Below are 24,500 nucleotides of genomic sequence, written 5' to 3' on the forward strand. Positions count from 1 at the left end.
CCTTTATTCTTAAAAATAGAAATTAACACACTTATTCTCCACTCATCTGGTATCTTTTTAGTCTTCAAAATAGTATTAAAAAGTTTAGTAAGCCATGAAATTCCTTCATCTCCTAAGCATTTTCACACCTCTATTGGAATATCATCAGGTCCAACAGCTTTTCCACCCTTCATTTTCTTTAAAGCCTCTCTAACTTCAGTTTTATTAATACGCCGATAAAAGCATAAATCTTTATTTTCATTTAGGGTGCTAAGGTCAATATAGTCAATCTTATTTTCACAATCTTCATTAAAAAATTTAGCAAAATATCTCAACCACCTTTGTTGAATATCATCTTCTAAGAAAAGTATTTTTTGATCTTCATCCTTAATACACTTCACTTGAACTAAATCCTTACTACTATCTCTTTGTTTGGCTAACTTATACATATATCTTTCTCCCTCTTTAGTATCTAATCTTTTATATAAATCACTAAAAGCTAATGTCTTTGCATCGCATATTGCTTTCTTAGCATCCTTACGAGCCACTTTATATATTTTTCACTTATCAGAATTTTTAAAATTAAACCAATTTTTATAACAAAACTTTTTTTTTAATCTTTTCTGGAACATTTGGATTCCACCACCAACTATTTTTACTATTATGAGCTTTTCCCTTTAATACTCCAAGGACATCTTTTGAAGTATTCTTAATATCACTAGCCACTTTTTCCCACATTTAGCATCCTCATGCACAGACAAAATCCTAAGATCTAAAATCTTATTCTCAAAAATATTTTTGTTAATATTCTTTAAATGCCCCCATCTAATCCTAGAAAATCGTTTTACTTTATTTTTTATTTTATGCCCATTTATTTTAAAGTCCAAAACTAATAATCGATGTTGGGTACATAAATTTTCACTCGGAATAACTTTACAATCTTTGCAATCTGAACGATTTAATTTTCTAATAAGAAAATAGTCAATCTGGATTGTACTATATCCATTTTTATAAGTGATGAGATGCTCATTCATTTTCTTAAATAATGTAGTAGCAATTAAAAAATCATAAGCTAAACAAAAATTCAATATGGTCTTGTCACCTTCATTCATCGTTCCAAATCCATGGCCACCATGAATGCTTTTAAAATCATCAACCTCTGTACCAACATGTCCATTTAAATCTCCTCCAATAAAAACTCTTTCTTCAAGAGGTATCTTTTGTATTAATTCTTCTAAATTATTCCAAAATTTTAATTTAGAACTCATATTCAAACCAACTTGAGGAGCATAAGCACTTTTAATATTAACAATCTTATCATCAACAACAATCTTTAAAGCTATAATTCTATCTCCAATCCTATTAATTTTTTAGCCACGACCTCATCAATAGATATATTACCACTCGTAAATATCAATGTATCATATAATATCTCACATATTTATTTTGCATCCAATGCTCAATGAATCTATCATTTTTAGGTCTGTAGTAAATCATCATACTATAAAAAACGTAAACCTAATGTACAAGGCTTTTTCAAAGGCATAATCTAGGGATGAGTTGATACACGCAGCTTTACCAGCGTCATGCAAATAGGCCATAATCTCACCAAGTGTATATTTTTCCAAATTACTCCAGAAAAGATTAAAAAAAATGCATCCATCTTCCTTGACAATTGTGCTTAAACAAATTGAAATAATTTCCTTTTCACACCAATGAATGTTTAACAAGTAATTATGGGGCTAAAGAGATTAAAAGAATTTTCTTTCATGTTAATAAGCATTTAACAAATATTTATTACTATTCCTAAAATTTATTCTCAATTCATGGAAATTTTCTATGATGCTTCTTTAATTTAATTATAAGTTACAGTTCCACACTAAAATTAGTAATAGTTCCTCACAGATGTTGAGCGCACTTGAAAACAAACAGACCATGAGGCTATTCACAAGAAACAAGAACAGAAATTTGAGTTCGTAAGAAAGTTTCAGGATTAAATAGACTACAAAACTTTCCATCACATATGATAATTTCATACTTCTCTGGTTGAAATAAAAGAGCCAAAGAATTATGCTGTTACATGAAAAAAATGATGTACATAATTTAGGTAATAACTGTGCGCACTAAAACAACAATGCAGTCAAACGAAAGAAGCTACTCACAACATCACCGCTCCATCGGGCAGCAACATCAAGTGCTTCCCCCAGCAGACCACTAAATTTTGGATGAAGCACCGATAATATTCCATGACCTCTCCTCTTCTGAAAATTAAGCTGGATCTCAGCCTTCCACAAAACATTGAGAGAGAGAGAAAAAGTGAGAAAGCGTTTACTATTATGAGTTAGAGAAAAGAGAGCACAAAGGATGGCAGATAGCAAAGAAAAGAGGAAATAAATTAAAAAGTTTAGGTAATAGAACCACTTTACGTTAAGATAATTTAATCACTATTTCTCAATAATCTAATAAGACATAATGGTAGCAGGTATAACCATAAAGACGGACAAGAAAACCCTGAGAATTCACACTTCAAAAATATTTTATTAACTTCTATAGACGAAGTCCTTGCTGCAAAAGATTCATGGTTACAGTATGAACGACTTCTATGGAAAAATTGCTTATAAAATAGATGGCATTTCTTACAATCTGAATTCTAGTAAAACTGTTCAAGTGATATAAATGGCATTGTGATAGGATATACTTGAGGATCTCAAGTAAAACCTAACAACCTTGATAAAAAAAAAAAACAGCAAGGAAAATCCACAACTCCAATGGAGAACAACAAAACAGTAGTTTTTATTGCAATAACCAAAGATAATGGAATGAAAATACCAAGATATAGTCAATCCTCAATTCGAGAGGAGGATCTATCTCTCCAAATCCCTAGACCCCGCTAGAGCCCAAGACACCAACTCCAAGATGAAAACAACTACAATAATCATACATAACCCTAATCCTCCTATATTTCTCCAACATAAAGCATATACCAATCCCCTAACCCTAGCAGCCCCCTCCTTCCTAATTACTCTTCCTAGTGGGCCCCACCCATAGCTTGGGCGGCAATTTCAAGAGGGCGGACCAGCTTTGGTCTGCCTCTTGTAGAACTCAACCTGCCCCTTACTAAGGGCCGGTTGGACCACTCCAATAGGGACCAGTCTAACAATACCCCCTCCCAAAGAATCACCTTGTCCTCAAGGTGAAAGGAGGAAAATTGATGCTTCACCCTCTCATAAGGCTCCCATGTAGCATCGTAGCCCAGTAAGCTCTTCAATTTGATCAGGACTTCCTTGAATCCCTCATCTACCTGACGAACCCCCATCAACTCCCATGAGTTGTTCAGGTTGCAAGGAACTGGTCTTAAGAGAAGCACCACATATCACCCGCAGACAAACGGTCCAACAGAGGTAGTGAACCGAAGCTTAGAGACTTATTTGAGGTGTTTTATTTCTGAAAAATCCATGGATGTGGGCTAAATGGTTAGCATGGGCCGAGTATTGATACAATACTTCGTACCATTCTACATCTCAGATGACTCCTGTATGGAAGAGACCACCCACACTTATTGCATTTTGGGAGGGCGAGCACACCAGTTAATTTAGTTGGGCAGTACTTAGAGGAAAGGGATAAGGTGCTGGAGGAATTGAAGAAACATCTGTCTAGGACACAACAAATCATGAAAAAGCAGACAGATATACATAGGAGGGACATACAATTTGAGATTGGGGAGAAAGTATTCTTGAAACTAAGGCCCTACATGCAGAGATCAGTTGCCAAAAGGAGAAACAACAAATTGGCTCCGATGTACTTTGACCCCTATGAGATTTTGGATAAGATTGGAGCAGTGGCGTATAGTTTTAAGTTGCTCCTATCCGCCACCATACACCCAGTTTTTCATGTATCACAGTTGAGAAGAGCTCTATGGGAGCATGCAGTTTGTACAGAGTTGTCAATTACACTGACAGAGGACTTGGAAATGGTCTTAGAACCACTGGAGTTGGGGGCGGGGGGAGGGGGGGGGGGGGGGGGGGGGGGGGGAGTCATATCCAAAAAAAAAGGGAAACAATGAAGTGCTTATCAGATGGAAGGAACTTCCTGATTTCGATGCCACTTGGGACAAGGTGAGTCTTTGGCAGGGGAGTAATGTTAAGTTGGCCCAAGAGGGGCCGGCTATCCCTATTGAACCGGTCCCTATTGGACTGGGTATATTCTACAGCTGTCGGCCCAAGGAAGGGAGAGGGAAGGGGCCCGCTGCTCCTATGGGGACCACACCTTGATTAATAATTGCTTTGGAGGGAAATATTTGAATGAGGGGATGTTTAGGGATTTTGCATTTTTCCTTTGTCTTTAATCAGTTGCTAATGCTAGAATTAGGGTTTCATCTTGAGTTTGAAATCAAATTTGAGATCTAGGGTTTGTTCCTTTGGGCTCTAGGCTTGGCTAGAGATTTGGAGAGTTAGTTTGATAGGAAACACTTGGATTTCCAAGTGTTTCACACCAAGAACCAAGTAGATCTAGGATGAAAACTGCTGTCCACACAAGAAAACAGCCAAAAACAGTGGATTCGGAGAGAAAATGAAGGAGAAAACGTAAGAGAAACAAAGCAAACACTTTTATTTAATGAGAAATGAAAAGCACTTGCAAGATACAACTTTCCTTCAATTCGAGAGGAAGGAAAAACTCTCCAAATCTCTAGCCGTAGCCTAGAGCCCAAGAACACAAACCCTAGATCTCAAAAATGATTCAAATTCAAGATAACCCTCTCTTCCCCCTATTCCTCCTAATTAAACATGAAAGGAGGATTACAATTTACCTAATTACCCTTCTCATTCAAAAATTCCCTCCCAAAACTCAAAATACAACAAGTGGGCCCCCCTAGGGGTTTCCGCCCAGCTCCTGGCTGGGTTTCTTCCGCCGGGAGTAAACCCTGACCGGTCCAGGGTGGACCGGTCCAGCCGGCCCAGGATGGGCCGGCGTAACATGTTTCTTCCTCACGAATTAAAGAAACTTGTATTGTTTTCTGTTTTCCTGCATCGGCTAGTGGAATTCTTCATTTTTCTCTTAGTTTTCTCCATATTTTTCAAGAAGGTTGCTGTATTGTTGCTGTAATCAGTAGTGTTCTTGTTGTTTTTCATCAATCACTGCTAGGTTTGCTAGCGTACTCAAGTATTTCCTATCAAATAGCTACTTTATGTAAGAGATGGTGAATATATCGTGCATAGAAGTTGGTAACCATCACCCTAAATATGATTGGCAAATTTGATGGAAAATGTTAATTTAACTAATGGGAGATGATGATAAGAACCTCCTTATCCAAAAAGGGACAGCCTATGGAATTGAAGTTAAAGTTACTAATCACTTGTACCACCAAAAGCGAGATGAGCTAATCAAAAGGGCGGCAGTTATAATGTTCTTGGTTTGGGAGACATTTCTTCATATATGTTATACATGAATGTACCACAAAGTCTTTGTAGATGTGATTGAAAGATCTGTAACAACCTTTTAAAGTATCACCATCTAAAGCAGCAGATACATTTAGCATAAATAAGGAACATCACTCTATGACCATTTAAATCCCTATATAAGCTAATATTCAGGTCAAAATTGAAGAGGAATATAAAGCCTTGATTTTATTGTACTTTTAACCATTATTTCATGAACACAAAATAAATACCTTCCATATGGCAAAGACACAATTTCGATGGCTGGGAAAAATCATTCCTCATTTTACATAATTAATACAATCAAACACTTGTGGTATAAAATTTTGTTTCCCAAATTTATCCCTATAAATTAGATCATTGTTATGATGATTCCCATCATATCTATATCTTTATCATTATATATTAAAAAGTTGTAGGATGGAGTGGAATTTTTCGTCCTATTCTCCCTGATGTTATCTAAATAAATGAGGAATTTTGCTTACTGTCATCTTCCTCAAGACAACCATTTTGCCCAACCTTTTTTTAGCTTTAGCCTAACCTTTTCCTTCTCAATATGTACAAATTCAATCCTAACTCCTAGCATTATCCATGCATCCTTCTGTCTCCATGAAACAAGCATAAACCAATTCTCTATTTCACAAATGACAAAATAAAATTTCCTCTAAATGATAATGCTAGAAGAAAATAACAATAAACAATGTATGATATGAAAAGACGTGAAATCTACTGAGCAAAAACAATAAAATCAAGAGCACAACCAAATTTGTTTTGTTTAATGAGATTCACATATGTACACAATTATACAAAGATCAAATAATCTACTAAGCATGAAATGGGGTGCATGGAGAGATTACACTTCATAGAAAGTGATGCAGGACTAAAATGCGAAATAGGAAAATTGCACAAAATGGTTAAAAGAACAATTTTGGATTTTCGTTATTAGCAACTAAAACAACAAAATAAAACTAATAAGTGGTGACTTCCGTTTAGGCTAAGCTACGCAAGAGACTAAGTGAAATCAAAACATTTAAGAAAATCAAAGCGTTGCATGCGGAGTAGTTTCCAACATAACCTTGGCCTAACAATGAAATCCAAAAGCAAAGAAGTAACAATCCTACGCTTACTAGTGGATGGCGATAAGTAGACACAATCTCTTGCTTGAACAATCTCTCTACGAAGTAAGTAGAATATGAAAGTACACGAGTCAAGGAAGAAGAACACATTCTCGGAGAAACATCTTGATTCACCACGTACCTTCGAATAGTTGATCCTCCAAAGGCTTGGTCAAATCGAATATCACGTGATCGACGGACTTTCTATGGATCCGTCAATGCATGGACTCACGTCAACGAACGACAATTTGAGAAGATCCACGATGCCTTGGCCGTCGTATGCGAAGCCAGAATCAAACTCCGGATCGGTCAAGCATCATAATCATATGAGGAGAGAACGCGAGAGAGAAGAAGTAGGAGGGAGGTGGAGGTGAGGAGGAGGGCCGGCGGTGTAGGGAGGTGGGGAAGGGCTAGGGTTTGGAGAGCTTAGGTTAAAAGAAGGTGAAGGAAATCTAATTTCAAAATCTGAAAATAAATTCAGATTTTGAGTAAAAGTGGAGGGAATTAATTTGAATTTGGATTTTAAATTAATTACAATCAATGGCCTTAACTGAGCATTGATGGAGGGGGCCCAAGCAAGGGGGAGGCCGGCGGCATGTAGAGGGAGGGAGAGAGGGTTTTGTGGAGCAATTTAAATTCCCTTCCTAATTGGTCTCTTTAGTTTTGGAGAAGAAAAATTCCGCCCAAATTAAATTTGAAAATAGTCATGAATGAGAGTCAATACTTTCCTAAAATAGCTCTCTAATTTAGGAAACTATTTAAAATTCAAAATTTGAATTTCAAATGATGAAAATAATTTCCCAAATTATTGAAACTCTTTAGGTAAGCATTAAGGAGGCATTAACTCTTCGTTCATGGAGGCAAACAAGGGTGGCCGGCGGCGGGTTTGGCTTGTGTGGGTCGGGTGGAGTAGCCAATGTAGAAAAAGGGATTGGGTTGGTGGTTAGGTTGGGGGGGGGCTTGGGGAGATGGGGTTATGGAATGAGGTCGGCGGTGGAGATGGACGATGATGGTAGGAAGGAGAAGGGAGGGGAAAAGGGAGGAGGACCAAGAACCACCGGTGGTGACTGTTGGGTACGACAGGTGGCCTCTCCTAGGCTCCACCAACTCACAAACTTTCTCTCAAGCTCTCACACAAGCTTGAAGAAAACGAATGCAGTAAAAATTCTTCATAATCATTCATTAACATTCAAAATAACAATATGAAGGCTATAAATAGCCTCTTACAATGACTTAAAGCAAAAGGACTCAAATAACCTCAATGGGCTACATGACTCAATCCCTGCAGCAAGGGTAAAAAGGAAAAATGCTAAAATAAAAAAATTACATCAATAAATAGACAATAATAAAATCAAAAGTACCTAGGATAAATCGTGGCCGTTGATCTACGGCCACGTCGACGATAGACTTTCCAACTGATGTCCCCATCAGAAAGTCCATCGTACAAACAAAGATAATACATTATTCATCTCAATCCCTAAGAGAGAAAATAATCACTTACAACGAAGATGAGCGTGAATGTGAATAAGAAGGATTAATGTGATCTGTTCAAAATTTTTACATTAACACAACATCTCCGAAATATTCACATAGCCCACAAAATGGATTATCCAATGATTTGCATTTAAAAAAGGAATCCGTCCATATCTAGAGAGGATCTTATCAAAAGGAAATTTGGTTCTATAGATATACCAGGTAAAATATCAAACTATGCTGTTCCAAATTCATATTTCAAGATTTATGGGTTGTGATACAAAATTGATCATAATTACTTGAATGGAAATCAAACAATAATGGCAGTAAAAATCTCACCCTCTGGATAGATCCACGAAGAGAAGCAAGCTCCAATTCATCAAGTGGTAAGTTTTTTACCTATCCAAAAGACAAATTCAGAATATATTATATGATCATCTAAACCACTGTATCAACAACTACTGCTGCTGCTTAAGAGAATAATGATACAACAGATATGAATTTCACTAACTAATAAGAAAAAAAATATTGATGCACCTCCAAATTAGCAGACTGTTGAGGCTGGTAACAAATATTAGCTTTAAGTTGTCCCTTCTGAAGGGAAATAGATAATGATTTATTGTTATATGGGGTCTCATCAGTTCGATGACTTATTGGCCCGATGACCTCGATGGATAAATTTTCATCTGCTCTACCCATGGCATCCAACTGTAAATTATAAGCCACCAGTCAAGAAAAAGGATTACCAGTAGAGTTGGCATGTTTCTGAAATACAACAGCAACATAAAAAGGATTTGTCACAACGGCATTAGTTCCACAACAACAACAACAACCACACATATCCATAAACTTAGCCTAGAAAGATGATAGGAAATACTTGAGTTCGCAAGTAACCCTAAGGGAAACACTTGAGTTTGCAAGCAAACCTAACAGTAACTGGTGAAAAACAGAGAGAAAACTGCTGATGTCAGAGATAAATCAGCACTCCGATGCAGAATTTTCAGGAAATTGGAGAGAAAAACACAAGCAAACTTCTTCTATTCAATCCACGAACAAGGAAAATAATAAACGATATAAGTTTCTTCAATTCTAGAGGAAGAAACAACTCTCCTAATCTCTAGGCAAGCCTAGAGCCCAAAGGAACAAACCCTAGTCTCAAATTTGATTTTAAACTCCAGATGAAACCCTAATTCTAGCATTAGCAACTAATTAAAGCCGAATGAGAAATACAAAATCCCTAAACAGCCCCTCATTCAAATATTTCCCTTAGCAATTATTAATCAAGGTGTGGGCCCCATAGGAGCAGCCGGCCCCTTCCCTCTCCCTTCTTTGGGCCGACGGCCATAGTATAAAATTGGTCCATTAGAGACCAATTCAATAGGGATAGCCGGCCCCTCTTAGGCCGGCCTAACAAAAGACGGTCTAACATGCTTTATGTATACTCAAAAACAATAAAACCTTCTCAAAAAATATCTGCATAAAGAAGAAACTTATCTTCCATTCACCCGTTTTTCTAAGCACAACTAATTCATATTTGACTTTCCATAGCCAAACTGTCCTTGTAAAGTTGATGAACTCTTAACTTTGATTTGTAATGGTAAACATAAAATTCAACTTTTCAAGTAACATGGAAAATTGGGCACTTGATATATCAATAAATATAATCTTATTGTTAAAACAGTTGGAATGATATACAAGAGACCAAAGATGCTCTAAAGAGGATTCAATCCTATCCTGCATACATGATAAATCATAGTTGGAATATACTTTTGGCAATGTTTCAGGCAATCTACATCTTCAAAACAGGGATATAATAAGCTTATGCAAATTTTCAAATAAGATTTATTGGCCTTTCAATAGAAACTCGGAACGGAAAAAAATATAAGGCAAAGAAATCTAGGAATATGCTAAATGCTAAACTTTACAATCATATCCACTCCTGGAATATCATTAGCGTCATAAGTTAAAACGAACTTTTCTGCGTAATTAGCATTCACTATATTGGTTAAAAAATAAAGGAAAAATAGTAATAAACCTTCCTAACCCACTCTTTCAAAAATATGAAATATATCAAGAAAGATCCCAATTTGTTTATGTTGAGCGCTCCATTACACTCAAGTTCATAGAAGGAAGAAACCCTCAGCTTCACCACCATAGAGGGCCTCAAAGAAGATCTTAAATCTAGCTTATCTGTCAATAGAACATCAATATGACATATGCTATTCAGTACTTAATAAAAATAGAAAAGGCTCGCAGCATTATTTAAACCTTTATAGCATCATGTGATATAGAGAGAGAACCAGCCAGCTGAGGTGCCAACATAAGTTGGTTAATCTTGATTCCAGATAGGGAAACCTCTCCAGAAAGCCTTGGTTTGTCACTGTCAACCATGTGAAGGTATGGCATCCCACAAGATCCTGGTTCCTTCCCATCAATACTTCTGTTCGGCCTTACAACTTTTCCTTGAAGTTTAAACCTTCCAGTTGCTCTCAAATGAAGCGGCCTAGGTGCTTCAAAAGGAGTTGAAACAAAACTAGCTAACTCAAAACCACGCATCCGTAAATCCAGCTCAATTGCCTCTATAATAAAAGTGGCCATAGTTTGCCGATACTCTAAATTTTCTTCCAGCTGCAAACTTTTATCAACATAAAGAGTTTGAATTTTAGTATTCAAGTCAAAGGCAACTGCCGATGAGATGATTGTGATAAACTCATGAGAAATTATAATCTCTCCTCGTGCATCAGTGAATGAATCTTCAGCTTCAGGTGCAGCCCACTTTATATCAAATCTCCTGAGAAGAACCATAAGGTAATAAGAAATCGCAATTTTACTGAAAATGTCACAAAACAATTCCAATCAGTTCCAACATATTTCAAAAACTTACGGTTTCAAAATGGGCCCAGACAACTTGGTCTCCCCATTGACCTCCCCAATTTTGAAAGGAATCATTTGAACGCCTTCAGCCAAATATCGCTGTAAGACTTTGTCAAACAAAAATTTTCCAGAAAAGTTCACATCCATTGCTGTATCATCAACCTCCCCCTACAAAGTTCTAGTGGGAATAAGTAAAGAAAAGTTACAGCTATAAAAATAGAACTTTATGAAATCACGGCTGTATCATCCATGCTAATTGGAGACTCTAAAAAATTTCCTTCCATTGATAAAAATAAAACATATGCATGATTATGTTGTCTCAATGAAGAATATGCTTTGCCAATTTCCTTTTAATAGAAACCATTGCAATAATAATGCTAAGAAGGCTTTTGAAGAAACCAACAGTCTTAGAAACTCAAAAGATTTATGGGAAGACAGATGATTAGGAGCTTCCTCAAGATAAGTAAACAATAATGGTAAGTTGCACATAACAGCAATCACAATAAGTAATTTGTTCGCATGAATGAAAGACCGCCATACTTACAGAGGAAACTTAACGCCAGAAAACTCAGTATTCTACTAGATTTGCAGCCAATCTATTTCAATGAAATTTCTCGGTAGCATCATACCTTCATATTGTTTTAAATTACACAATTATAGCAGAAAATATAGAAATATTTATAGCTTGGAAACTTTCAAAAAACTTATAGGATTTAAGATTTTAACAATTCTTAGAATTGTTTGTATCAATAAACCTCCTCAATACAGAAGATTGCAGGACTATCCTCTATGCTTTAATCTCCTGAGGCATAATGTACTCTTTCTACTGTTTTATTTCCTCTCCCTCTCCAAATTTTGATGGAAATACTTCCCCATAGTTGACTAGATAATTATAGGAAAAGATGAAACAAAACGCATTACAAACAACATTATAGTAGGAGACTGAAAAACAAGAAGGTAAAAAGGTGGGAGAGATAAAGCACTACATTGGTAAATTTTGAGGGAATGAATATCATTAGTATTAACCCATTCTAAGAAGTTTGATCGCATCTTTTCTGACCTCATAGAAGCTCCCAAGTAGAAATTATCATGATAAAGGCAAGCTAGTTCAGACCAATTCACCCAGGGAGGTCTACATCGATGCCCCTAAGAGAGAAATTGGTCAAGGGAGGTCTAAACGTGTGTTAAAAGTCATTTTCCTACAATTTTCAACCTAGAGAATCAACAAATCTAATTTGTCAAGCAACAATCTCTCCAAATGTCCTGATAGAATACCAGTCAACCAGGTCAAGCATTCGTCAGCCTCAAAATCAACTAGAAAAAATACTAATTAACTAAAGTCAAAACTTATCAAAACGCATAATGTGTAACAAGTTAAGATTTACTATACTATTAGAATTCATAGAATTGGAGAGGGAAAAGGCTTAATTTTATTACACAAAACAATCCATGCTAATATATCTATACAAGATGTCTTAATAAAGAAACAAATAACTACATAATCATGCATAATTTCCTTAATATAATCCTTCCTGAATCAGCCACCCACATATGAAAGGAGATCGGCGTGATCCTGTTGAGCCTCCCACAGATTCCCATCCTGGCTGTGGGATTAAGTGTTAAGGGGCAGCTAGGATTTAACAGAGGTTAGCATGATCTAGATGAGCCTTCCACGGAGTCCCATACTAGTCGTGGGATCCAGTATCAAGGGATGCTGGGATTTTAACACTCCCCCTCACGCTGAAGAATATAGATATGTCATTCCCAGCTTGGTAATTAGTCACAAAAAAATAGAGTTATCAAGTCACTTGGTGCCCATAGAGTCCTTCATTTGATCAAAACTTTGGGAGGAATTAGCATCAAACATTGTTGCAGCAAAGGATAGCGATGAAGCCTATCTTAATCAATCCTTCAAGGTGCAGGGCAGCAATGAAGGTTGTGTTGGATAGTAGCCCTTAGGATACCGGAAATGGAAATAAAGGTCTGTGGTAGGATAGCAGGGAAAGTTGATTAATTATCATTCGGCTCCGTCTCCTTATCGGTTCTCAAGGGAAGGCACGGCAGTAAAAAAGGAAAACAAATTAGTGTTAGGGTTGTGGCAAGCTTCAAGGACAGAGCAGAAACACACGTCTCAAGCAACTTAACACTCAGCACGCAGATCTCCTCATTCCCAAGTCGTCCGACTCCACCTGAACAGACTCCTGTTCGATCAGTCAATACAAGCAAACGCAAGGCCTCTATATATTTTTGTGAGAGACGGATATAATTTTCTTTGATCTTGCAATTTTCAAGCCTAGAAGATATTTTAGGGCCACTATGACATATAAATCATAAAAGAGGGAAATTTTTTTAAGAAATCTTTTATTATTGTTTAATCTATCTCTTAAAACCGTTCACCACAACTTTGCTTTCTGTCAAACCAAGGAGTAGCTTTTTAGAGCCCACAATCCTTCCTAGCATCTCTTCCATTCTTATGTTATTTTAATGCGCATTTAAGGAAAAGATTCCAATATATATATATTCTTCTAAAGAGACCAAATCGTGCATACATATTAGATAAGGTATGCTGAAATTCTTTTTAGTTGTCTACACATCAAATACTCAAATATGCAAATGCTCCAATTATGCTGCATTCCATGCATAGTTTGCATATCCAAATCATTAATTAAAAAAAAAAACTTAAAAGAATAACACTTACACCATACCTTATCTACTATGCTAAAGAGCATATAAAATTTTCAAGAAAGACCTGTGACACTTTCCAAATTTAAGAAAATGAAATACGAATATTAATTATACTAGTAAAGAATAAGTATACTAGAGACATCAAAATTTTGCCAAAATAAATAAAGTGACAAGAAGGAATACCAGCAAAAGACTTCCCTTCAACACATATTTCATGCATGACTGATCAACATGTAACCGCAAATATGTGCATGGTGTAAGGGCAATACAACATGGAGTTGTTATTTAAACTGGTTTACAGGGTATTAGTTTGTCATTCATTCTACACAACACAGTTCCCTTCCTCAGGAGCAGATATCAGAACAATTAATCAAATAGCAATGGAGAACAACAGAAATATATATAATTATATTAACAGATCCTAAATCTGATTAAAAGGAAAAAAAATGAAAAATAAAATTTAAGATGCACCAGTAATATACACAGAAGTACACTGCCATTTAACAAGCATCAACCTCTGGGCAAATCCATGCAGTGCCAGCACCACGAATTTCTCCACCATCGAGGAGTGTAGCCCTTATACCATAGAGATCAACAACCTGGTGGTATCAACTTATTTTCATAAAAGGTTCAGAATCAACAATGAAGTTTAATGCAAATATTCAAAATCCATGCACATACACTGTTATCAAGATTGAAAGTAAAATTAGCCGATACGTGAGAAAATGGAATATGGTCAAATGCAGCCACTGCGCCGGCATCTTTATTTTTAGTTACTGCTTCTGATGCAGCAGATGGCTGATAAGTAGAAAGTGAATAATAAGCCTTTCTAGAGATGTTTCCACTTCCTACAAACAAAGGAGCATCCAAAGGACCTTGACAATTGAATATGGCGGTTATTGTGCCAGCCAACTGCACCAAAGAAACAATTTATCTAAAACTAGATAGAGAAGGTCTTGAAATAAGATAAATAGAAGAAAACAGGTCTCATAGCTGCAAAAGGTTAATAACATAAGCAGGTTATTAAATATTTCAATTTTTCTAAGGTGAACAACACAAAAAACAATTAATAAATAAAGTAAAGATCAAGAACGTGGCCACTGTTGATTAAAAATTGGTGTAGAAAAGCTTTTAAATGGACACACCTGACTTAACATCAGAAGACAGAACAGAGTCAATAATTCATAAGACTATTAAAAGGAAAAAAACAAAAAATAAAACAACCAAGTTTTGCTTAATTGAAAGAGAGGTGCCAAAATCAGATTTTTCAATTCAATATGCCCAAGCCTACTCATGGATTAATTTAATAACAACAACATTAAACCTTTATCCCACAACATGGACTCGGCTACATGAATCATTCTTCTCCATTGTGTCATGTTAAAAGAGTCAAATTCTCATTTAAATCTAATAAAAAATGTCATTTCTAATATTTTTTAACCACTACCCCACCCTTCTTAACATAGCTCAAATATAATACATTTACCCTCCTAAACGAGTCATCAGAGACTGACATTTTATGTGTTCAAACCATATAGAGCGACTATCTCACTAATTTTATGTCATTGGAGCTACTCCAACCTTTTCACATATATGCTTATTTTGCATTTTGTCTCTAAGAGTGAAGCCACTCATCCACCTAAGAATCCTCATCTCTGCAACACTTAATTATATGCTTCTCTTTTAATGGCCAATATTCTAAGTCATAAAACATTGCAGGTCTCATCACCATCTTATAGAATTTTCTCTTAAGATGGAAGGGTACTTTTCGTTCAAACAACAAACCTGATGCATTCCTCCACTTCAACCATCCAACTTGAATTATACTAATAATAACCCCATCTATTTCACCATCATTTTGAACAATAGACATTTAAAATGTGTACTCTTATTAATGACTTGATCGCCTAAAGTCACAATCCTCCCATTAGATCTATTAGTACTAAAATTACACTCCATGTATTTGGTTTTAGATTTACTCAAACAAAAACCTTTAGAGTCTAGGGTTGATCTCCATAATTTAAGCGTTCAACTCTGCCTCTAGTTTTATCAACAAGAAGAATATCATCAGCATAATAACCCCATCTATTTCACCATCATTTTGAACAATAACCATATTTAAAATGTGTACTCTTATTAATAACTTGATCGCCTAAAGTCACAATCCTCCCACTAGATCTATTAGTACTAAAATTACACTCCATGTATTTAATTTTAGATCTACTCAAACAAAAACCTTTAGACTCTAGGGTTGATCTCCATAATTTAAGTGTTCCTTCAACTCCACCTCTAGTTTTATCAACAAGAAGAATATCATCAGCAAAAAATATACAGCATGATACATCCGCTTGCAAATGACTAATAAGAACATCTAAGACTAAAGCAAAAAGATTACATCAAGATGATCATTGGTGTAATCCAACTAAAATAGGAACATACTTGGACAAACCAACTTGTGTTTGAACACAAGTAACAGCTCCAGCATACATATCCTTAATAACTTGAATATTAGACCTGTCAATATTGAACCCGACCCGAATACCCGACCCGAACCCGACCTGAAATTTTCGGGTTTGGGTTGACCCGAACCCGAAGCGGGTCGGGTTCGGGTCCGGGAAACCGACCCGTTTACAAAAACGGGTCGGGTTCGGGTTGTTTCGGGTCCAGAAAATCGACCCGTTTGAAAAAACGGGTCGGGTCGACCCGAACCCGAATAATACCGGGTCAATTTCGGGTTGACCCGAACCCGACCCGTAACCCGAAATTGACAGGTCTATTGAATATAAGTATTATTAAATATTTTCTTTTCTAGAACTCTACAAAGCACTTCTCTTGGAACTTTATCATATGTTTTATCTAAATCAATAAATATCATATGTAGATCCTCCTTATTTTATCTATACTTCTCCATCAAATCTCTCAATAAATGTATACCTTCCATAATAGACTTACCCGGCATGAATCCAAATTGATTTTGAGAAGCATAAGTATCACGTCGTAACCTATACTTGCTCAATAACTCTCTCCCATAGTTTTAATGTATGACACAATAGCCTAATTCCTATATAATTCAAACACTTTAGTGCAACACCTTATTCTTAAAAATAGGAATCAACACATTCATTCTCTAATCATCTGGCATCTTTTTAGTCTTTAAAATAATATTAAAAAGTTTTGTAAGCTAAGAAATTCCTTCATCTCCTAAACATTTCCACACCTCTATTGAAATATCATCATCAATCAATTTCTTCTAGTGTGGTGTGCGTTGTGTGGATGTTTAGGCTAGCCACATTTCTTCTATAGAAGCTAGACAAGTGCCAGAAAGAAAATAAACATGAATGTTCCCGGTGGAGGTTTCAAATTAACATACAGATTCACTAAAGTCACTCCCAATAAGGGAAGACATTCTACTATAAAAAAAAATGCCGCAAAGCATGCTCAAGCTAAACTATGAAAAGCATTTACATTGTTACATCAGTAATTCATCAAAGAACTTACAACCATAAAACATAGGAATGAACATACAGGAAACATTAATGGTCTCATTTTTAAAGTCTTCATAAGGGCATTCACCTCGACATTTGGAACCTGAAAATAGTAATCAACTAAAAGTTATAAATTCAGTTAATGGGACGACAGTAATAATGGGTTTAGCAAGTTCTAATTTTGAAGAACATGAAGGAATGTAGCAAGGTAAAGAATAAAAAACAATAGCCTACAGTTACAACAAATCAGAAGTACTCCAGCACCAAGTCACAAGTTCAGGAGCTATGGAATCATGTTCAGGATATACTAAACACATTAAAATTCAGCTATTTAAAGACATGTAAATAGTCAAGAATTTACACATAACAAAATCTTGAACAAAAAATACTGGAATGTAGTTGGAGAAAGAGGATGAAGAACACAATAAAAGTGATGTCAATGATGAGGATTGAGAGCAAGTTGTAGCTGTTAAACAATTACGTTAGATTATTGATTATCACAGAAGGTATAAAGTCATTATTTGATAAGGTTTTATTTGTTTTAATTTTAAGCATTTTATTTCATTAGGTTTTTATTATTTAATTTCCTTTTATTTTCTTAGTTTTATTTGCTAATTTTTAAATAAGGGTAGGATTATAATTTGTTGCTTCTTTAAATCCTTGGCTTTTTATAAATATCTATTGTTCATTTGAGAGAGGGGAGTTCATTTCATTTTCAGATTTTAAAAATTGAGAGAAGGGAATGATTTCTTTTACTTGGGGTGGATTTCCAATAAACTTGAGAGAAGAGGAACGTGAGGGGTTGCAGTGTGGTTAGGACTCTGCCAACATCAATCAAATCCATCTTGAATGCTTGTCTTGCAGTCAAGAGAGGCTGACAACGGTGTGTTCAGCAGCAGGCCATCCTTCTGGTTTGCTGCAAACAAAGGGCAGCAGACAGAATTGCACAGTAATCTGGCCGGTGACAAGTGGGGTACACAAGATTCCCCAAGAACAGTTCCTTACACGTTCTAAGCCACATATCTTGAAATTAAGCGGCGCAAGAACCTCTCCAAAACACATTCTTTAATCAAGAATCCTTACCAAAATCAGGTGGCTGAATCAAACAAAGACAAGCCACCAAGCTTCATGGTGGAAGCAAGACAGCTGCTATCCACTTGGGCTGAAAGATATGAAGCTAAAGGTCCTTGCACTCCTACTTAGCCTAAGGAAACTAAGGAAGAAGACAATCACTCATTCCACAAGCCGTTTCTTGTCTCGCTAGCGCTGAAGTTCCTTCGCGAATCACTTTCAGGTTCTCTGTTTTCCCTAAAATCAGAATTGTCCTATGTTTTCTTTCTTGTTTCTTGAACAATTAATCTGCACTTTCTTTTTTGTTAACTTGCCAGGTAGCTGGAATTGTTACAGCATTCTAATCTTCTGGTCATAATAAAGAAAAGGATCATACTCACCAACCAAGGTAAGAGGTAGAGGTTGTGGCCAATACAATATTCTCTAGAATCCATAAAGCTGATGTTAGGCTGGGAAAAACAGTAAGGACAGAAGCAGTGGGGTCTGGGACACCAATCCAAAGGGCTTGACCAGATCCAAACCGGTCATATTTCATCATAATAGCTAGAAAATATGGAGAGGATGGAACAGTGATTTAAAGCGTACAATGCTTTGCCTACCGGTGTTTTATGTGACCAAACCATCAAAGCCAACTCTCACTAATCTTATCTGCCACTGGAGCTACTTCAACCTTTCACGTATATGCTAATTTCGTATTCTATCTCTAAGAGTAAAGTTGTAGTAGAGTTGTAATCAAAATTAGTTGAAATATTCATGAACTAGGATCACAGGTGAAGTATAAAAATTAGAAATGATAAGTTGATTTAATAATATTTTCAGGACTCCACTAATTATATCACGTTTAGCTAAATTTTCATATGATTGTCGGTGGATTATTTTGATAATGTAACACCATTAAATCCTACGCATGTAAGCGTTCTAAACAAACTCAACTAATATAATAAATGATGATAATATCATAAAACTATATGGAAATGATAAATTTTAATTTAAAATAGTTTGTGTGCAAGAGAGAGAAAGGGAGAGAGAGGGAAAGAAGGTGAGAAGTTAAGCTTCAGCCACATGCACCATTAGGCATTTAAAGATTCCATGAGTGCTTTATGATACACCCATACCCAGCGAAGAAACAATAATGTACAAGACTGTTAAAATCTCAATCGTCCCTTAGCCCTTGATCCCACGGCCAGCATGAGGATCCATGGGAGGCTCACCTGGATCACGCTATTAAATCTCCGTCGTCCCTTTAGCCCTTGATCCTACGGCCATGATGGAGATCCATGAAAAGCTCACCTGGATTGCGCCGATCTCCTCCCATATTCGGGTGGCTGATTTATGAAGGATTATATTAGAGCAATTATGCATGATTCCATATTTATTTGTTTCTTTATTAAAATATATTATATAGATCTATAAATAAGAATATTTTTTATAATAAAATTAAGCCTTTCCCTCTCCAATTCTATGAATTTAACATGGTATTAGAGCCTTGATCGAAGGAAGCGGAGAGGAGCAACCGGACTTCATTGCAGGAATTCTAAGAAATCGGCCTTCATTGCTAGAATTTGAAGAATATTGGGCCTTACACCAGCCTTCATTGCCAGAATTCTAACGAATAATGGTCCTTCCATCAGCCTTCATTGTTAGAATTCTGAGGAATACAAGTTTCCGTCATTGCCAAAATTCTGAGGAATTCAGTTCTCACCACCAGCCTTAATTGTTGAAATTCACCACCGGCCTTCATTGTCGGAATTCTGAGGAATACTGGTTCCCACCATCGACCTTCATTGCCGAAATTCTGAAGAAAAATGGTTCTTCCATCGGCCTTCATTGTCGGAATCACTTAGATATACGAATCAAAGGAAGCAGAGAGGAGCAAGCGGCCTTCATTGCTATTGAAGATCGAATGAGAGTCGAGTAGTCCAAACCGCTCGTGCCCTTTGTTTCGTGCTTGCGGACAGAATAAGCGAATACGTGAGTCTCTCGTGCATGCCTACCTGGAGGCTGAACCAAGTGAAGAAGGGGACCAAGCGAGTGATCAAGAAGGATCGCGCAGCTCCATGTGTACGTGAAGCCGAGCGAACCAAGCAGTTTGTGTGACCTAGGAATCAAGCAAGCAGAACGATCGAGTAATAAACATGTGCCTTGCATGCAACTATACTAGACAGATCGAAAAGGAGTTGGTTCAGGTGGAGTTGGATGGCATGGGAAGGAGGAGATCCACATGCCAAGTACTGAGCTACTTGAGACTTGTTTTCTGCTGTAGCTTGTCACAACCCTAAAAATAATTTTTTTTTGTTTTTTCTATTGTCGTGCCTTCATAGTCGGCCTTCTCTTGAGAACCGAGGGAGACATATCTAAAGGATAATTAACTCACTATCCCTGTTGTCCCAATACCATCCTTTCTTGTCATTTCCGGTATCTTGAGAGCTACTATTCAATGCAGCCTTCATTGTTGTTTTGCACCTTGCAAGCTTGATTGATTGCCACCACAATGACTAAAGATAATTCATCCCAAAGCTTTGACCAAATGGAGATCTCTATGACGCATCAATGGACTTGATAACTCTACTTTTTTTAGACTAATTACCAAGCTAGGAATGATTGATTTGTATTATCCAACTTGAGGAGGAGTGTTAAAATCTCAATCATCACTTGGCCCTTGATCCCACGGCCAGCATGAGGATCCATGGGAGGTTCACTTGGATCACGATGTTAAATCTTAGCCTTCCCTTTAGCCCTTGATCCCATAGCCAGGATGGAAATCCGTTGGAGGCTCACCTGGATCATACCTGTAAAACCCGCAAAATGCCGTTTTAGACCTCGCACGCTTTTCGATGCATCGCGACAAGTTTTAAGTGAAAAATTCAAAGTTGTCGGATTTCGACAAAATTAATTTTATAAAATTCTATGATATTAGATATATAAAACTTATATTTAATTTTGCTTAATTTAGGAAATAAAAATTAGATAAGTCTCATAATACCCAAAGTACCCCTAATGTTTATTCAAGCATGGATGTTTTAAGTGAGGGCAAATAGGTAATTGGACCTTTCTCTCAACTCCCAAGCCTTAAGGGGACAGATTCTATTCGGTCCCCTCATTCTTTCGTACGACCGAACCGAAGGGGGAGAAGAGGGTGGACGGGCAAGGCAGCGGGGAGCACTTCGAATGGCGGCTCCGGCGAGTTTTCCGGCAAAGAAAGATAGGGAAATTGTAGAAGAGAATAAGAGGAAGACTAAGGTATGCTTTATTTATGTATTTCTCTTTTCCTTGCAAAGTTTTCCTAAAATGAAAAATTTAGGGTTTGAGGGGAAACATTATTTTTCTTTAAGAGAATGTTAGGATAAGTTTAAGAGATGATTTTATGCATGGGAATGAGGCCTTTTCTTCAAAAATGTAGAGTTAGAAAATTAGGGCTTTTTCTAAAGTTGGAATTTTTTGAAGTGCTTTTGCAAATGTTGTTCCTAAGGGTCCTAAGAGGGTTTTTAAGAAAAGAAATTGAGTTTTTCTTATAAAATGGTATTTTCCTATTTTTTAATTAAGTTAAATCAGAAAATTTAAAGTTTTAATTATTTATTTAAATAATAGTGAACTTTTGGCATGCTAAATTAAGATATGAATGAAATTCATATTTCTAAAATTAGGGCTTTTAAGTAAATCCAAAAATAAAAAGTATTTTATGACTTATAAAACTTTTAATGAGGTTTAAAGAGGGCTAAAATTATGATTTTCATAAAATTGGAGTTTTTATAAATTAAAATATAGTTAAATCCAAAAATAGGAATTTATTTAAATTAAGTTAGGTTTAGGGTAAAGGGTTAATTAGGTTAAAATAAGTAAATAGACTAAAATATCAGATTTTAGAAATTTTTTTAATGTCTTATGTTTTAAATGAGAAAGAGAGAAAGAGCTTAGGGTAGATTAGGAATAGAATTAGAACATTAATTTAGATTTTTTTATAAATAATTTTGAAGGAAAAATTTATTCTTATAGGTGTTATTTGTGGTGGCCTCGAAGGAAGGAGGATTAGCAAAGAGAAATCGAAATCCTAACTTCTGTAAGTATGCATGTTTCTTTATTTACAGTAATAAATTTTGTCTCTCTAGTTATATGATTAATAGATCAAGCATGTTGATCATGAAATTTATATGATACATCTTGTGACATTATTATGCAAAGTTAATGTATTATAGAAATGAGATGAAATGAAATGATATGAATGTTATATTGAATGCTTGTATGTGCATGCTGAAATGATGGAGCTCACCCTCTGATGGTACTAGCTGGGAACGTTGTACTAGTGCACGTTAAAATGATAAAGGATATGAAAAATGAAATTGAAAAGGAGTACATTTATGGTACTAGACGGTGGCTCCTGTGACGATTGTAATATATACGAAAAGAAAAAGTTATGAATAATGATATGGATATGGCAATGAATTATGAAAGGATATGAATGTATGAATTCATGTATATGTTAATGGCATGTTTTTAATAAATGAATTTATGTTATATTCAATGAAATTGGCATTTAGCATATTGTTCATTTTGCCTTGATTACTGTAGTTTAAAATCGTGTTTTACTTACTGAGCTCTGGCTTAATGTTAGTTGTTAACATTTTTCAGGTGTAGTTACTGTAAAAGAGAAGCGTCTGAGGAAAGGTAATTTTATAGTTGTCTGATTTTATGTTTATGTATTTTCAATTTGATGTTTTAGAGGCTCTTTCAAATGTTAAGGTGATAGTTTTAGGAATTAGATATTTGACTTACCGTTCGACCATTCATTCTCGCCTCGCCTACGCGAGCTCACCGGGCCGGGTCGTAACAATACCGATCTCCTTCCATATTCGGGTGGCTAGTTTAGGAAGGATTATATTAGGGCAATTATGCATGATTATGTATTTATTTGTTTCTTTATTAAGATATCTTATATAGATCTATAAATAGGGATAATATTGTATAATAAAATTAAGCTTTTTCCCTCTCCAATTCTATGAATTTAACAAAGACTTAAAGGCCTCAAAAGTTTATTTATTCCATTTCAGGGGTGCCAGAATCCATCATATGGTAAGTATCGGGAACGTACACGACACACTAAGAGTTTATTTGATGTGGTTGCTACTGTTTCTAAAAGTTGTAGAGCTGCTGTAGTAGAACAATTGTCAAAAAATTACTGTAGATTTTGTTATTGCTTTCCTTTCGAAAAATCAAAGAATAGCTTCTTTCTAGGTAATACACTATTATGATAAATCTGGCTGCAAAAACTATTTATCACTACAATTTATTGAAAAAGCTGCAAGAAAGTTGTAGCCTACAAAAGTTTTAACAACTTTTTGGAAGAAAAGTCATAAAAAAGCTATCCCAGACGAACCACAAGCCAGCTGGATCTTAGCACCCATTTCGTTCAACTAAATTTCCACTTTAAGATGATCAAAAAGCATAATGAGATTACCTGACACATCAAATGAAATTCCCCATTATCAGGATTTATGCCAAAGTCACCAGAGGCTTCGATAGGAGCATCTCCAAAATAGCCAACTGCATTGTGCAAAAATACCCTTTGTCCGCGGAAGCACAAAGTTGCAGTTACTTGCTGCATGTGAAAATAAGAAGTCCATGACTTTGATTTATTTTGGAATGTGAAATGCTCGATAAAATAATTAGAGATTGACATCAGGCATCAATAATGAAGCATGTACATCCCAAAGACTTCAAAAATCTTCCGCAAATTCAAGCAAATCATTTAGCAGATGAATTCACCAATATTGTTTGCAAAAAACCAAAAAAACTACTAGACAATTTGAAAAACATATCAGGATAATAATACAAATAAGTACAGGAATCGATGGCTAACATAATTGGATGAAGCAATTGTGCCACAGAAGGATTTTACTTTTATATTGTCATATAATGGTTGGGATTATGATAGCCGAAGGATAATTCATGGAATAACAACTTTCAAGCTGAAATCAAGTGAGTATACAGAGTCCCATTACATAAGCATGCATCACAAAAGAATATTATGTGGTCCTTAAATAAGCTTAGAAAGCAACAGAACTTTAGCACTCATTTCAGTTAGTTGTAAAACTTCTACTAATAAATTTCAGAATGCATAAATTATTTAATAAGTGCCAATGAAGGGGCTAAAAATCATGTGTTAATAAAGCTTTGAACATGCCCCCAGCCGGAACAGCCAAACAAAAGAGTAATATGCTGCAAGCATATTGTTACGGTTCAGCCCAAACCGGCCCAGGAGGGGCCGGTTCAAACCTACAGGAGGGGGGCTAAGCCGCCTCCTCTAAATCCCACTGCCTAAGCATGTGGGCACCACCTCCTTGGGCGGCAATAAGAGAGAGAGAGAGAGAGAGAGAGAGAGAGAGAGA

At 36.0% G+C, this 24,500-nt stretch overlaps 1 protein-coding gene across 6 annotated transcripts in view; it reads right to left on the reverse strand.

Moving 5' to 3' along the window:
• The window catches only part of LOC110096282, an 88,114-nt gene that overhangs the window by 35,022 nt on the left and 28,592 nt on the right, over positions 1-24,500 (reverse strand). For 4 of the 6 annotated variants that reach the window (XM_020822147.2, XM_028692904.1, XM_020822148.2 and 1 more), the window contains 9 exons: positions 23,570-23,710; positions 17,060-17,149; positions 14,243-14,473; positions 14,077-14,160; positions 10,887-11,044; positions 10,271-10,793; positions 8,540-8,710; positions 8,342-8,401; positions 2,142-2,264 (listed from right to left, as the gene is read on the reverse strand). In XM_020822147.2, the coding sequence (XP_020677806.1) occupies positions 2,142-2,264; positions 8,342-8,401; positions 8,540-8,710; positions 10,271-10,793; positions 10,887-11,044; positions 14,077-14,160; positions 14,243-14,473; positions 17,060-17,149; positions 23,570-23,710 (1,581 nt within the window). The remainder of the gene's footprint in view (positions 1-2,141; positions 2,265-8,341; positions 8,402-8,539; positions 8,711-10,270; positions 10,794-10,886; positions 11,045-14,076; positions 14,161-14,242; positions 14,474-17,059; positions 17,150-23,569; positions 23,711-24,500) is intronic. The other 2 variants (XM_028692907.1, XM_028692906.1) reach the window with 2 other exon arrangements.

This window comes from Dendrobium catenatum, unplaced genomic scaffold (assembly GCF_001605985.2).
Source record: "Dendrobium catenatum unplaced genomic scaffold, ASM160598v2 fragScaff_scaffold_186, whole genome shotgun sequence".
In the NCBI taxonomy this organism is placed as follows: domain Eukaryota; kingdom Viridiplantae; phylum Streptophyta; class Magnoliopsida; order Asparagales; family Orchidaceae; genus Dendrobium; species Dendrobium catenatum.